The following is a 16,441-nucleotide window of genomic DNA, read 5'->3' on the forward strand; positions in this document are numbered from 1 at the left end:
CCCCAGTCTGGGGGTGGACGTACTCACAGACGGATGACCGGCTGAAGGGAGATTGGGAAGGAGTGTTCATCCATTTATTCATTCAACAATTTTTGAGCACCTGCTGCGAACCAGACACTATGCCGGGCACTGTGGACACAGTGAGTAACTCCTGACAGTAAAAACTATGCTAGCAGAGCAGAGTGAGAGCACCCATCCCACAATACACAGCACGTGTTTAAATACAGACCGAGCTATGTGCTCTTCCGAGAGGAGCACGGGTTTTGAAAGAATTTACAGGAGCTTCTGGTCTGGACTTGGGGGTTCAAGGAGGCTTCCCTGAGAACGTGACATTAGATGAGTAGTAGCTAACTAGGCAAAGGGAAGAAGAGTGTTTCAGACAGAGAGTTGTATAAAGAGCTCTGTGCGGACTGCAGCAGGGCTCCTTGAAGGATGAAAACCAACACTGGATGGGGGTGTGGGGATGGGAGTTATTTAATAGGCACATAATTTCAGTTGGGAAAGATGAAAAAGTTCTGGAAATGGATGGTGGTGATGGTTGCACAACAATGTAATGTACTAAATGTCACAGAACTGTACATTTACAAATGGTTAAAATGGTAAGCTTTGTGTTCTGTAAATTTTCCCACCAAAAAAAAAAAAAGGAAAGAAAGAGAAGTAACTTAGAGTTTATTTTTATATCATTTAAATTTTATTTTAGTTATTTTTTTATACAGCAGGTTCTTATTAGTCATCAGTTTTATACATATCAGTGTATACATGTCAATCCCAATCGCCCAATTCATCACACCACCACCCCTCCCCTCCCCCACTGCTTTCCCCCCTTGGTGTCCATACGTTTGTTCTCTACATCTGTGTCTCTATTTCTGCCCTGCAAACCGGTTCATCTGTACCATTTTTCTAGGTTCCACATATATGCATTAATATACGATATTTGTTTTTCTCTTTCTGACTTACTTCACTCTGTATGACAGTCTCTAGATCCATCCACGTCTCTACAAATGAGCCAATTTCATTCCTTTTTATGACTGAGTAATATTCCATTGTATATATGTACCATATCTTCTTTATCCATTCGTCTGTCGATGGGCATTTAGGTTGCTTCCATGACCTGGCTATTGTAAATAGTGCTGCAGTGAACATTGGGGTGCATGGGTCTTTTTGAATTATGGTTTTCTCTGGGTATATGCCCAGTAGTGGAATTGTTGGGTCATATGGTAATTCTATTTTTAGTTTTTTAAGGAACCTCCATACTGTTCTCCATAGTGGCTGTATCAATTGACATTCCCACCAACAGTGCAAGAGGGTTCTCTTTTCTCCACACCCTCTCCAGCATTTGTTGTTTGTAGATTTTCTGATGATGCCCATTCTAACTGGTGTGAGGTGATACCTCATTGTAGTTTTGATTTGCATTTCTTTAATAATTAGTGATGTTGAGCAGCTTTTCATGTGCTTCTTGGCCATCTGTGTGTCTTCTTTGGAGAAATGTCTATTTAGGTCTTCTGCCCACTTTTGGATTGGGTTGTTTGTTTTTTTAATATTGAGCTGCATGAGCTGTTTATATATTTTGGAGATTAATCCTTTGTCCGTTGATTCGTTTGCAAATATTTTCTCCCATTCTGAGGGTTGTCTTTTTGTTTTTTGTTTTTTTTTTTTTGTCTTTTTGTTTTGTTTGTAGTTTCCTTTGCTTTGCAAAAGCTTTCCAGTTTCATTAGGTCCCATTTGTTTATTTTTGTTTTTATTTCTATTACTCTAGGAGGTGGATCAAAAAGATCTTTCTGTGATTTATGTCAAAGAGTGTTCTTCCTATGTTTTCCTCTAAGAGTTTTATTGTGTCCGGTCTTACATTTAGGTCTCTAATCCATTTTGAGTTTACTTTTGTGTATGGTGTCAGGGAGTGTTCTAATTTCATTCTTCTACATGTAGCTGTCCAGTTTTCCCAGCACCACTTATTGAAGAGGCTGTCTTTTCTCCATTGTATATCCTTGCCTCCTTTGTCATAGATTAGTTGACCATAGGTGTGTGGGTTTATCTCTGGGCTTTCTATCCTGTTCCATTGATCTATATTTCTGTTTTTGTGCCAATACCATATTGTCTTGATTACTGTAGCTTTGTAGTATAGTCTGAAGTCAGGGAGTCTGATTCCTCCAGCTCTGCTTTTTTCCTCAAGACTGCTTTGGCTGAAACTCAGAGTTTAGAGAGTAAAGGAGTAGAGTGAGAGCCACTAGAGAGAGAAGAAGAGGTAAGACCATATAGGCTCTTAGAGGCCATGGTAGAGTTTGGGACAGGGGAAAACTGATTGGATTTGCATTTTGTAAAAATCACTTTGGCTGCTGATGTTAAGATCAAAGTGGAGAAGGCTCATGGAAACTGTGGTAGGACCAGCTGGGATGCCAGTGCAGTTGACTTGGCAAGAGAGGATGAAGCTGGAGCTTAGGCAGGAACGGTGGTAAAAAGGAAGAGAACTGGGCAGGTTGCAGAGAAAAATAGGAGCAAGATCAACAGGACTTGGTAATGAATTGGATGTGAAAGGGTGACAAAGTAGCTTCAAGGATGATGCCAGTTTCCACAAATGATCCTTCTCAAAGTTTACATCACCAGCCCAGTCCTTGGCCCTGAGTTCCAGCCAAACAGCCAGCCACAAACTTCAACATCTCCATTAGACATCACCTCAAACTGTACACATCCACAGCTAATTTATCACTCACACTTAGCCCTCTGTTAAATGGGATGAAACCTCCTCCGAGGGATGAATAAGGGAATTGTGGAGGGAGAGCCCAGCAAAGCAGATGAGCCTGCTCTGGGTCAGGGCCACCACTCAGGGAAATGAAGCTCTAGAAGTCAGAAATGCCCTGATACCCTTTTTGAGGAGTAAAGTCTTCCAAGATCTGCCTCCTAAATTAAGTGGCTGCTTCTCACTCTCTGCTACAGAGAAAACCAACCAATTCAGAGTTTTAGTGGTTGCCAGCAGTAACAGGGTGGCCCAAGAGGTTGGCCCAGCTTCCTCCCTTTATCTTGCAGCAAACCACCTCTGCAGTATGGTGCATAGGCTGTGCAGGGCAGTGGTTGAAATCAAAAATTCTAAAGCCTGACTGCTTCTGTTCAGATACTGACTTTGCCCTTAGTAGCTGTGAGATCTTGGGCAAGTAACTTAACCTCTGTTTTCTCATCTGTAAATTGGGGAAAATAATAGTGCTTTTTAGGGTTGTAAATCTGATTTAAAAAAAAAAAAAGAGAGAAGGGCCCAAAGGAAAAAGAGGCCTATAGGCGAGTTTCTCCCTCAGCAAAGGGTAAAGCTGACACTGGTGTTTTCCTTGGCCCTGCAGGGTTTGGCTTGGCAGAAGGCAATGCCCAGGGTTCAGGCTCCAGACGCAAGCCTGGAGGCACCAGAGTGGTGTTGAAAGAGGTGTGGATTTGGAGCCAGATATCCATGTTCCAGCCTTGATAAGGTGCTGCCACAGACAAGCAGGGCCCAAAGCCTAAAAGGCAAGGAGCTGACGCCGGGCCCCGCCCCTGAGGCTAGCTTGCGCAAACTCAAAAGATCCACAAACAGCACCGAAGCCCCAGGGGCAGAGTCGGAGGAGGACGCTGAGAATCGCTCTTGCGCGCCCAATCACAAATGACGTTCCGCCTGTTCCCCGCCCGCTAGGTGGGAGGACCCAATCAACGTCGAGAGCGTATGCCCACTTATCTTGGGTCCTTGCTGCGGCTGTAGGGCCTCTAGGGCTGCTGGTCAGCTCTGGTCTAGACGCGCGGGGGTCTGCAAGCGTGGGGCAGCCTTCCAACCTGGCTTCCCGGGATGTCGGTGGCCTTCGTGCCGGACTGGCTGAGAGGCAAGGCGGAAGTCAATCAGGAGACGATCCAGCGGGTGAGCGCTAATGCGGGCAGAGCGATCTTAGCAGAGATCCCGAAGTGCTACGGGTGCTGGAAGCTTCCTGGAGTGAGCAGCTGAGACTGGTGTGCGTAGGGTGACTTGCCGTCAGATGGGAATGAAGTCAGCAGAGGCGCTGGGGCTGGAAATCCCGGCATTGGGGCGGGGGCGGGGAAGGAGGCAGTTGTCCCCGCCGGCCTGATGTCGTGCTGCACTGACCCTTTGATCTTTCAGCTCCTGGAGGAGAATGATCAGTTGATCCGCTGTATTGTGGAATATCAGAACAAAGGACGGGCGAATGAATGCGTCCAGTAAGTCCCCTCCCTATTCCCCTGACTAATGAGTTTGGCGGGGAAGCCAGTATAGGAATACAGCAGCTGACCTGAACTAGGAGTCTTGAGTGATTGATCGCACATGAGGCTCAGAGAGGTTACCTGCCCAAGACCATACGGACAGTGCACTGTGAAGCTTGGAGTCAGACGTGGCTCCCTCTTCAAAACTTGAATTGTGCTCATTACAAAGACTGCTTCACGTGAAGCCATGTCAGCCGATGACAACAGGGATGGGGAGGAAAGCACTGGGAAAACTAGTGTCCGGAGATGATGAGAGCAGTGGCTGCTTTCTGGTCGTGGAACCCTGGCTCATACTTTTCTTGTAACACACGCAAAGACCAATAAAAGATTTCCAGGTTAAGACAGAGGTAAATTTGGCACAGTAATTTAACGTGCCCTCTAGCTATATGCCAAAATGAGAGAAAACAGCCTCTTTTCTAAATGTCGTTCCGGGAATTATGCCCCATTTATTACAGAAACAAAAAAATTTATTTCATTGTTACCGAAGCCATGCTTTTCCCACCCCCTAAAAAAGTAACCTACAGTCCCTCACTGAACAGCTCAATGGAATAGTAGAGATATCCATCTTTGGGTAAGTCTTTACATTGGACACTGGCATTTGGTACTTTGCTTTTGTACAGTTTATAGTAAACACTCTCATTTTTCTATATGGAAAATAGTTGCAAAACACTCCATTTGGTGCAGTGATTCTCGAAGTATGGGGTAAGAAAGTTATCAAAATCTCCTAATGGACCGTTTCACACTGCACCGTCCACGCTTCCTACCCCCTAGCCTGATTTGTCTTCCTAGGTGGAGAGCTCTACCCCCTGATTGAGAATCGCTATTATAGTAAGTGTGCATTGATCATGGAAGTGTCTTGTCCCTTCTTTAAGTTTGTTCAAAAAAAAATTTTTTTGGGGGGGGGGCGCTGTGTGGCATGCGGGATCTCAGTTCCCCGACCAGGGATCAAAACCGTGTCCCCTGCATCGGAAGCATCAAGTCCTAACCACCGGACTGCCAGGGAATTCCCTGTTCAAGATATTTTATAAGTAGTACTGAGTGCCAGGCACTGTTTCAGCCACTGGGGAATCAGTACCAAAACAGATACCAGCTCTGCTTTCATGGAACTTACCTTCTAGACTGTAGAGTCATATAATTAGGCACATACTAATAAGCACTCCGAATAAGAATAAAGCAGGGTAAGTGGGGGGAAGAGCGCTACTTTATACCAGGTATTTTTGATGTGACATTTGAGTAGATGCCTTAGGTGGGGGAGCAGCTATGCAGATACGTGAATCAGAGAGAGTATCAGGTGGAAAAGCCCCCAGGCTAGAGAGTGCTGGCTATCTCCAAGTCATAGCAAGGAGGCCACTCTGGCCAGAACTCAGCAAGTAAAGGGAAAGTGGTAGGAGATGAGATCAGAGAGGGTAACTAGAGGCCCTGATCATATAGGGCCTTATAGGCCATGAGGGCTCAGCTTTACTCATAATGAGATGGGAGCCTTTGGAGAGTTTTGAACAGAGGTATGACATGGTCTTGACCTAAACTGTACAGTGATCACTCAGGCTTCTATGCGGATAATTAGAGTAGGGGTGCAAAGGTAGAGCAGGGAGACAGGTTAGGAGATGCTCCAGTAGTCCAAGCAAGAAGTGATAGTGGCTTGGCCTGGAGAGGTAGCTATGGAAGTGAGAAGTGAGAACAGGTAAGATTCTGGATATATCTTCCTTCAATATGTTAAATAAGAAGGTTGACAACACTGAGTGATCCAGTCAGTGGATGAGCCATTCACTAGGGTGGATAAATTCTTTTCCAGTTTTTTGTTCATGTTCAGTAAAAGCAAACATCTAATTTTTACCTGTTTTTTACCCATAGGTACCAGCATGTGTTACACAGAAATCTCATTTATTTGGCCACCATCGCAGACGCCAACCCAACCAGTGCTTCAAAAGCAATGGAATAATCTTCCAGTTGGCTGTTGTGAGGAGTAATCAAATGTAATCTATTTCCTAGGAAATGGAGGCAGGATCCTTACCAACTCACCTGCTTTGAAGGCGAATGGAACCTCTGTAGCTCTTTTAAAAATGTGAAAATGCAAAGAAAGCTACTAAATTAACCGTATTCTCAGAGAGAATATTTATTTTAATAATTAAGTGGATTCGCTCAATTAAGTTGACTCCAGGTGTCCTCCTTCCTGAAATAAGTGTGTTTGGACATCAGGGGCATCTTCGAGTCTACCTTTTCAGTTTCAACCTGAAGAGGAAACTGAGCAGGTATTGGGCGAGACTCCCGACTGAGACCCTGCCAATGGACATGTAACTGTGTGTGCCCTCCTACCAGTTTGTGGTTGTGGACCCCCTGACTGCTCTTTTCAGGTTGCTTTGAAATAAAGCTTGCCTTTCCACAAAAAACTGATGAGGTATAGAAATTTTCATGTAATAAGTCTTCCATTTGGTTTTTGAGAAAAAGTGTAAAGACTTAAAAATATATGTAACAACACCATTATCATTGCTAACACAATTAATAGTTATTCTTAATTATTATCTAACATCATCTACTAATAGAAGATGTGATAGGGGAGGAAGAATATCTTTTTCTTTCTATCCTTTTAAGGTTCTTGGCTAGGCCTCTATAACAAAAGACAGATTAATAAAAGCATACAAATTTATTTAATATAAGTTTTATATGACATGGGAGCCTTCATAAGGAAATGAAGACCCAAAGAAGCAGTTAAACCTGAGCATTTTTATAGTAAGTTTGATGAAAAGTAGAAAGTCATGGAAAAATGTGATAGGACATAAGGTTATGAGCGAGGTGTAGTAAACTGGAGGGAACTTGGTAAGGCCTTTTTGTTCAAAATCTGTGTCCCTCTGGATGTAGGGAGGACACTTTTAATATAAGGGTCTCATGACCTGTTTCATGGGAGAAGGTCTGAGAGTCCTTCCAGCATCTGCCATTTCTGATTCCTTCAGCTTGAAATATTCAATATGCCAAGGTGCCGTATTTTGGAGTAGCATGCCCTGAATTCCACGATGTTCAATTTTCTTTTGTTCCCACAAAATGTGTTTTTGTTGATGTGTCTGAATCAGGATCCAAACAAGATTTACACCCTGCATTTTGTTGATGTCCCTTAAGTCTCTAAAAATACTTAACAGTTCCCTTTTCTTTTCTTTGCCATTTGTTGGAAAAACTAGGTCATTTGCTCTAAAATTTTTCACATTTCTGTTGTATCCCTGTGGTGTCATTATATCTGTCCCACTAATCGCCCACTTTTCCTATAAACTGGTAGAGGCTCATTCAGACTCAGGTTCTAATATTTTTGGCAAGAATACATCATAGGAATTGCTTGCTTTCACATCACATCAGGAAATAACCTAATCTGATTTATTATCAAGTCCTGATAGCCTTTCACTTAAATTATAATCTACCCAGCTTTGATCTGTTACTTCCTCAGGGATTACATAATGGTGATTTTCTATTTTATTGTTCTTTTTGCCTCTATTAGCTTTGTTCTATAAAGAACTTTCCCTCTTTGAGACTTATCTGTTAAATGAGGCAAAGAGATTCTTGTGAACCCCAAATTAAAACCTTTTGTTGGAGTCAAGGGTTGCAACCCAGGGAGGCTATAACATGTAAACAGTGAAGAGAGACCTCATTTTGAGTCCCAGATCTAACACAACCTCAGAAAGCTCTGTTTCCTCAGCTCTAAAATGGGGATAATGAAAGTAGTATCCGCCTCCTGACGTTGTGAGATGGAGATAATGCAGTTGAGAGCTGGGCACATGGTAAACAACCAAGTGTGTTAGCTTTGTGTGTTAGCTGAAGGCTCTGGCCCTTTCTAGGCCTTCTCAAGTCTGGAAGGGAGCCTGCTCCCCCACCCGTTCTGCCATCTGTAGGGTTCTAACCCATCATTGGTCTCCTCCCTCCTCTACTGTTCATGTGGTTTGTGCTCATACTCCATGCCAAGTAGGCTGCTCGTGGACCTAATCTGATCAGCAGATATGGTGGGTGCTGTGCAATGTATTTAGTTTTGAATTAGTTGCTAATATTTAAAAAACAAGAGGATTTCCTATAAAAGCCTGGCTTTCTAGCAATGCTGGGTTACAGATCCATGTGGCAACCATCAGTTGGAGTGGGATGGCAGCTGCCCCCCTTTATTAGACAGCTTGAATACTTAAAAATCTGTTAAAGAGGGTGGATCTCGGGACTTACCTGGCCGTCTAGTGGTTAAGACTCTGCACGTCCACTGCACAGGGTGTGGGTTCGATCCCTGGTTGGGGAACTAAGATCCCACATGCTGCATGACATGGCCAAAAAATTTTTTAAAAGGAGGGTGGATCTCATGTTGTGTTCTTACCACAATAAAGTAAAACAAAAACAAACAAAGTAGAGAGTGGCTACCAGATCCTGGGTAGAGGGGAGAATGAGGAGTTATTATTGGTACCAAGTTTTAGTTTAGTTTTTTTTTAATTTTTATTTATTTATTTATTTTTGGCTGCTTTGGGTCTTCGTTGCTGCACGCGGGCTTTCTCTAGTTGCCACGAGTGGGGGCTACTCTTCCTTGCGGTGTGCCAGCTTCTCATTGCGGTGGCTGCTCTTGTGGAGCACGGACTCTAGGTGCTCAAGCTCCAGTAATTGTGGCACACGGGCTTCAGGAGTTGCGGCATGCAGGCTCAGTAGTTGTGGCTTGCAGGCTCTAGAGCGTAGGCTCTGTAGGTGTGGTGCACGGGCTTAGTTGCTCCGCGGCATGTGGGATCTTCCCGGACCAGGGATCGAGCCTGTGTCCCCTGCATTGGCAGGCGGACTCTTAACCACCACGCCACCAGGGAAGTCCCCAAAGTTTTAGTTTTACAAGATGAAAATTGTCTTATGGATAGATGGTGGTGATGGTTGCACAACAATGTGAATGTAGTTAACAGCCTCTGAACTGTAAGCTAAAAAACAGTTAAAAGATAATTTTATGTATATTTTACAATTTTAAGAAAATAATGGAAAACAACAACTACAACCCAACAGTGTGGCCCCAGCCTAAAGATACATCAGTGTAACAAATAGAGTCCAGAAATAGAATCGCACATATGTGGTCACAAAGCCAAGGTAATTCAATGGATAAAAGTCTTTTACAACAAATAGTGGTGGAACCACTGTATAGACCTACGGGGAAAAGAAATGAACCTCAACTTCTACCTGACCCCACATCCACAAATTCTAATAGATCACAGACTTACACCTACGGTGTAAGGTTGGGCTACAAAACTTCTAAAAGAAAACATAGGAGAAAACCTTCTCGAGCTTGGGGTAGGCAGAGATTTCCTATACAAAGAAGCACAAGCCATAAAAGAAAAAATTGATCAAGTGATTTAATCAAAAACGAAAAACTGCTTTGCACAAGCCACTTTCAAAACAAAAGACAAGACGCAGATTGGGAGAAAATATTCGCACTTACATAAACCTAACAAGAGAGTTGTATTCAGAACATACATATATCATCTAACATGTTAGTATCCAGAACCCTTGCATTCTATAAGACGAAGAACGCGATTAAAATAAGGGCAAAGGTCTTGAACTGACACGTCACAAAAGAGGGAGAGTGGCCTTGAACACAACTATACCAGTGACGCTGGCCCCAAAGCGCGGACGAACGCACAGTTCAGCCTATGGTCTAACGGGATAGTGCCATAACTACTCCTTGAGAAGAAGAAAACCAAAGCTCTGTCGCTCTACTAAACCTCAACAACCTCAACCCCCCAACTGTTTCGCAGATTCGGAAACAGGAAAGCCTCGCGGTATCTGCAAATACGTAGACACAGCCCTTGAGAAAGGACCACAGGACGTAGAGAGCACAGGCGCGTCCGGGTCTCCCAGATTGGGCGACTGATTCCAACGTACACAGGGGGAAAGGGGCGGGGCAAAACAGGGCCAGCTCAGGAATAGGAGCGCCGGGGCTGGAGGCTCTTCGAGCTCCAAGGCACGCCCACGTAAGCGCACCCCCTTCGGTTACCCACCTCCTTCGAGACCGTACTCTCGCGGTATTTGTCTCGACTCTCGCGGGGTTTAGCGTGGCACTGGGAGGCCGGGCCAGGGGGCGGGGGTGGTGGTCTGTTAGTGGCGTTGGGCTTCGGCCGTGGTGGCAGCGGTTTCTTCTCTGCTCACGGGGAGCAGCTCAGGCTGGAGGCCAGCCAGGTGAAGAGGTAGTCTGCATGTGTGTGCGCGCTCCATGGGGGCCGGGAGGCCTGGGGTGAGAGGGAGCTGGTCTCGGCCTGGGGCGCTGTCGCACCAGGCCAGCGGGAGGTGACTGAGGCGCGGGCTCCGCCCTAGCCCCGCGCCCTGACCGCTTTCCTTCCCGTCTCTCCCAGCTCTTGCCGCCGCCTCGGTCGCGATGGGGGCGCAGGACCGGCCGCAGTGTCACTTCGACATCGAGATCAACCGGGAGCCGGGTGAGCCGGGACACTGGGTAGCCCTGCGGGCCCTGGGCTTGCCTTGGGGAAGGGGAGGGGTCTACCTTCATCACCCCTCCCCCAAGCCTTTTTGGGAGCTGGTAGGCGCAGTCGGCACTCTCTTTTCTCCTGAGCGAAAATCTGCAGAGGAGAGTGGCCCGGATACACCACTCCAATCCTAAACAGGCCTCACAGTCCCAAACTCCATGCCCCCCTGCACCCCCGGAATGAGTGTTCATGCCATGCCTAGCGCCAAGAAAAGGGGTGCAGTCCTTTGTGGACTTTGTCTCTCTCAGTGTCTCTAGGGGGCAAACCCTCCCAATTTCGATTTCTGGTCTCTCACTCTGTACTGTGAGCTTTGGACTCGTATATCCTGTATTTCCTAATCCTTGTACAGCATTAATAGGTTAACTCCGCTTTTATTTTTCCTTAAGTGTCTTTAGCCAGAATTTCTTGGTTCGTAGGAAAATGACTTAGCACAAGTCTTGGGTGATAAACCAAAGCATTCAGTACCAACAGACTTGCAGCATGTGTGCGCTTAGCATTAATGTTTTGTTTTTAGGGAATCCAGTCATTCGTTAGTATATTTTGTTGAAAATAAAATATTTTCTTCTAGAGGGTAGTTGTTTCGTTCTAAGTTACAGAGCGTGCGGGGTTCCAAACTGTTTTCTTACCTCTTTTTTAGTATCTGTGAGGGAAGTTTTAATTGGAGGCATATAAACAGTCTTTGTGCCAATCTTGTTCAGCAGATTCTAGGTGCTGCTGTTCTAGACTCTGAGGATATAGCAATGCATTAAACAAAGGCCTCTCTTCCTTGTAGTTTATATTCTATTGGAGAAAGGCAGACAATAAACCAAAAAAAAAAATTTTTTTTGTCTTGTAGTAGGGATACTGTTTTATTTTATTTATTTTCTTTTCTTATTTATTTGGTTGTATCAGATCTTAGTTGCAGCAGGTGGGCTCCTTAGTTGTGGCATGCATGGGGGATCTAGTTCCCAGACCAGGGATTGAAGCCCGGCCCCCTGCATTGGGAGCGCCACCAGAGAAGTCCCTAGGGATACTGTTTTAATAGGTCGGTCAGAAAAGGCGATTTTGAGAAGATGACATTTAAGCAGACCCAAAGGAGATGAGGAGGTGAGTTGTGTGGATATCTTTGAGAAGAGCATTCCTGGTAGAGGGAGTAGTTAGTACAAAGGCCCTGAGGAGAAGAGTGTACCTGCAAGTTTGAGGAACAGCAAGAAAAGCCCACGGGGGCTGGAGTAAAGGAGGCAGGTGAGTAGCAGGAAATGGGTAAAGGCCATAGTGAGAACTTTGACTCAGTGAGACAAGATATTGAAGGGTTTTGAGCAGAGGAATGATGTGATCTTAGTAATTTTGTTGGCATTCTCTCTTATTCATACTTGAGCCTTGTGGATCTTAATCCTTACTATATAGTGAATCCACTTTTTTTTTTTGTTTTTTTTGCGGTACGCGGGCCTCTCACTGTCGTGGCCTCTCCCGTTGCGGAGGACAGGCTCGGGACACACAGGCTCAGCGGCCATGGCTCACGGGCCCAGCCGCTCCGCGGCATGTGGGATCCCCCTGGACCGGGGCACGAACCCGCGTCCCCCGCATCGGCGGGCGGACTCTCAACCACTGTGCCACCGGGGTAGCCCTGATTCCACGTTTTGAATAACAGAGCTTTTTTTTTTTTTTAAGAGTTTATAATAGCAGACTCCTGGAAAGTGGAGGTCAAACAAAGGTTCTCTAGCCACGTAAAGTACAGTACTCCTTTCCTCGTATATATGTTTATATCCTAGTTTTGCAAATGACTTTCATCATGAAACATCTCCAGGATACGTTTGGTAAATGTAAAATGAACTTCGGTCCCCAACGCTATAATAACCTTTCTGGTAGAAGTGACTAGAACTCTTGAGAACACTGAATCATATAGAAAACAAGGAATGCTTACATTGTTCTAGGTTGAACCAGTTGATAATTGGCAATTTCATTTGGTTCAGTCTCATATATAATACTTCTCTAGTACTTTTCAGTACTTTTCAGTATATTATGTAAGTAATAGATACTTGATTTTTACACAACTTTTAAGGATCACTTCAGTTGTTTGAAATGAGGTGTCCTGCTTTGCAGGATTTAAACATTAGTATGTATGTCATTGAGTACTTATTCAAGTAATACTCTTCTATAGTTAATAATTCACTTGATATAAATATTAATATAAAGTAATATGTTTGATTTACTTTGATGAGCAGAGATCATTTAAGAGTGGACATACTATCCACATTAATGAGATATCAAGAAGTACTGATAAAAATTGAGTTGAATACCACACAGTGTGTATTCTTTTGCGTTACTATCAGTGGAAATTTGTATATTTTTTAGCAAACATGTGAATTAGACTTTTGAATTGTAAAGCCACCAAATGAATGCAAATATATATTAAAAGAGGAAATGTCTTTAAATTATTTGAGTATAGTTATAGAACTCTTCATGTTGTTATTTCTCCTTGAGTGAGTTTTGGTAGTTGGTAGCTTTTAAGCAATTGGTCCATTTAATCTAAGTTGTCAAACAACATCGTTCCTTAATTTTGTGTCTGTGGGATCTATAGTGGTATTGCCTTTATTCCTCATATTGATAGTTTGTGCCTGTTGTCTGTTTTTCTTTGGCCAGTTTGGCTAGATGTTTATCAATTTTACTGTCATTTCAAAGAACCAGATTTTCGTTTCATTGATTTTTTTGTTTTGTTTTCTGTTTTCAATTTCATTGATTTCTGCTCTTTTTTTTCTGATGCTTGCTTTGGCTTTATTTTGCTCTTTTTCTAGTTTCTTAAAGCAGAAACTTGGATTGTTGACTTGTGACCTTTCTTGTCAAGTATTAGTATTTAATGCTATAAATTTACCTCTGTGAAGGATCCCACAAATTTTGTGTACCGCACAAATTTTGATATATTGCTCATTCTCTTTCAGTTCAAAATATTTTCTAATTTCCCTTGCAGCTTAGTCTTTGACTCATGAATTATTTAGAAGTGTTTTACTTTCTAAATACTTGGATATTTTGCAGTTGTCTTTCTAATAATGATTTCTAGTTTAATTGCATTATGGTCAGGGAACATACTTCGTATGATCTCAGCTTTTTAAAATTTATTAAGGTTTGATATGTTCTATTTTGGTGAATTTCCCAGGTACACTTGAAAAGAATATATATTGTGCTGGTTTTGTGTAGAGTGTTCTGTAAATGTCATTTAGATAACGTTGGCTAATAGTGTTGTTCAGTTCGTCTATATCCTGGCTGATTTCCTGTCTTCTTCTTTTATTGATTACCAAGAGAGGAGTGTTGAAATCTCTAGTTATAATCGTGAGTTTATTTCTCCTTTCAGTTCTGTTAGGTTTTGCTCCATTTACTTTGAGGCTCTTTTGTTAGGTGGATGCTTACACATTTGGGATTATGTCTTTTTTTTTTTTAATTTAATATTTATTTATTTATTTTGGCTCTGCCGGGTCTTACTGTGGCACATGAGATCCTCGTTGCAGCAGGCAGACTCTTAGTTGCAGCATGCCTGCGGGTCTAGTTCCCTGATCAGGGATCGAACCCCGGTCCCCTGCATTGGGAGCACAGAGTCTTACCCACTGGGCCACCAGGGAAGTCCCAGGATTGTTATGTCTTCTTAATGAATTAACTCACTTATCATTATGTAATGACCCTTTTTATTCCTGGTAATTTTCCTTGCTCCACAGTCTACTTTGTCCAATGTGAATACAACTACTGCAGCTTTTTATTAGTGTTTACATGGTATGTCATTTTCTACTTTTTATTTATTTACTTATTTATGGCTGAGTTGGGTCTTTGTTGCTGGGCATGGGCTTTCTCTGGTTGCAGCGAGTTGGGGCTACTCTTCGTTGCGGTGCGCGGGCTTCTCATTGTGGTGGCTTCTCTTGTGGAGCATGGACTCTAGGCGCATGGGCTTCAGTGGTTGTGGCACGCGGGCTTAGTAGTTGTGGCGCACAGGCTTAGTTGCTCCGTGGCATGTGGGGTCTTCCTGGACCAGAGCTCGAACCCGTGTCCGCTGCATTGGTAGGCAGATTCTTAACCGCTGCACTACCAGGGAAGCCATCATTTTCTAGTTTTTGTTTTTTGCGTTACGCGGGCCTCTCACTCTTGTGGCCTCTCCCGTTGTGGAGCACAGGCTCCGGACGCGCAGGCTCAGCGGCCATGGCTCATGGGCCCAGCCGCTCCGCGGCATGTGGGATCCTCCCGGACCGGGGAACGAACCCGTGTCCCCTGCATCGGCAGGCAGACTCCCAACCACTGCGCCACCAGGGAAGCCCCCATTTTCTACTTTTAACCTACTTATATCGTTATATTTAAAGTGGGTTTCTTGGAGATAGCAAATCGATGGGTCTTGGTTTTTAATCCATTTTCACATTCTCTGTCTTTTAATCAGTATATTTAGACTATTTACACTTAATATAATTGTTATGTTTGGATTTGTCACTTTAATAATTATTTTTACTTCCTCTGTTTTTATTCTGTTCTCTTTTTGCCTTTTAGATTATTTGAATTTGTATTTTTTAAATTTTCTATTGAATTTTTAGAGATATCTCTGTATAGTTTTTTTAATGGTTACTCTAGAGATTACAGTATATATGCTTGGCTCTTTACAGTGTACTTAGAAATAATATTTTACCACTTCAAGAGAACTGTTAAAACCATCGCACATATAGCATCCTTTACCTCTCAGCTTATGTTGTACTTGTCCTATGTATTACATCTACAGACACTGAAAACTTGCTTTCAAATGTCACACATATTTTAAAGAACTTAAGAGGAGAAAAAAGATACTCTTATCATTACCCTTTTTGTTACTGTTTGTTCCTTTTTGAAGTCTGAAGTTCCTCTGGTAACATTTCCCTTCCACATGAAGAATTTGCTTTAAGTATTTCTTTAGAGCAGAACTTCTGGCAGCAAATTCTCTGTTTTCCTTCAACTGCAAATTTTATTTTGCTTTTATTCTTAAAAAATATTTTCACTATATATAGAATTTTGGGTTAATAGTTATTTTCTTTGAACACTTGAAAAATGTTCCACTCCCCTCTGGTCTATATGGTTTCTGATAAGAAATCTATAGTGATTTGAACTGTTGCTCCCCCAAATGTAAATGTATTGTTCTTGTCTGGCTACTTTCAACATTTGTCTTGTCTTTAGATTTCAGCAGTTTTATTGTAGTGTGAATTTCTTTGTGTTTATTTTCTTTGGGGTTTGCTGATCTTCTTGAATCTGTGTCTGTCTTTTGCCAAATTTAGGGAATTTTCAGCTGTTATTTCTTCAAATATGTTTTCTGTCCAACACTATTTCCTCTCTTTCTGGGACTTTGATGACACAAATATCAGAGGTTTGATACTACCCCACAGGTCCCTGAGACTCTGCTTATTTATTTTTTCCGTCTTTTTTCTGTTTTTCAGATTGGATAATTTCTGTTAACTGGTCTTCGAGTTCACTTTTTCCTCTGTCATCTCTGTCCTCCTGTTGAGCCCACCCAGTGAATATTTAATTTTGGTTATTATACTTTTTCATTTTAAAATTTCCTTTTGGTTTTGCTTGTGGCTTTCTATTTTTCCAGTCATTTTAAGAGTGTTTGTCCTTACTTAGTGGAGTATGGTTGTAATGGCTGCTTTAAAGTCTTTGTCTAATAATTTAAACATCTGTATCATCACGGAGTGGCTGTCTTTGATTGTCTTCTTTTCCCTTATGAGATATGAGATTTTCTTGGTTCTTTAAGTGTCGATAAATGCTGGATTGTATCCTGG

General features: G+C 42.9%; 2 protein-coding genes across 17 annotated transcripts in view; both read left to right on the plus strand.

The window, feature by feature from the left end:
- The first annotated feature begins 18 nt into the window (after nucleotides 1-18).
- SS18L2 (SS18 like 2) lies at nucleotides 19-6,615 on the plus strand. Its single transcript, XM_032648426.1, has 4 exons — nucleotides 19-140; nucleotides 3,327-3,868; nucleotides 4,106-4,182; nucleotides 6,076-6,615. Exons 2-4 carry the CDS (start codon nucleotides 3,800-3,802, stop codon nucleotides 6,161-6,163), a joined length of 234 nt encoding a protein of 77 aa, XP_032504317.1. The 5' UTR covers nucleotides 19-140; nucleotides 3,327-3,799; the 3' UTR covers nucleotides 6,164-6,615.
- Nucleotides 6,616-10,140: 3,525 nt separating this feature from the next.
- Nucleotides 10,141-16,441, plus strand: part of NKTR (natural killer cell triggering receptor) — a 49,649-nt gene continuing 43,348 nt past the window's right edge. For 6 of the 16 annotated variants that reach the window (XM_032648427.1, XM_032648432.1, XM_032648433.1 and 3 more), the window contains exons 1-2: nucleotides 10,265-10,383; nucleotides 10,557-10,637. In XM_032648427.1, the coding sequence (XP_032504318.1) occupies nucleotides 10,580-10,637 (58 nt within the window). In that variant the 5' untranslated portion in view covers nucleotides 10,265-10,383; nucleotides 10,557-10,579. Of the gene's footprint in view, nucleotides 10,179-10,238; nucleotides 10,403-10,556; nucleotides 10,638-16,441 lie in introns of those variants that run through there. The other 10 variants (XM_032648437.1, XM_032648428.1, XM_032648430.1 and 7 more) reach the window with 9 other exon arrangements.

Source organism: Phocoena sinus, chromosome 11, assembly GCF_008692025.1.
Source record: "Phocoena sinus isolate mPhoSin1 chromosome 11, mPhoSin1.pri, whole genome shotgun sequence".
Taxonomy (NCBI): domain Eukaryota; kingdom Metazoa; phylum Chordata; class Mammalia; order Artiodactyla; family Phocoenidae; genus Phocoena; species Phocoena sinus.

Coding starts and splice junctions, on each gene's coding strand:
- SS18L2 (XM_032648426.1), top strand. CDS start 3,800: ATGTCGGTGGCCTTCGTGCCGGACTGGCTGAGAGGCAAGGCGGAAGTC. Junction 3,869..4,105: donor ATCAGGAGACGATCCAGCGG/GTGAGCGCTAAT, acceptor TTGATCTTTCAG/CTCCTGGAGGAGAATGATCA. Junction 4,183..6,075: donor CGGGCGAATGAATGCGTCCA/GTAAGTCCCCTC, acceptor TTTTACCCATAG/GTACCAGCATGTGTTACACA.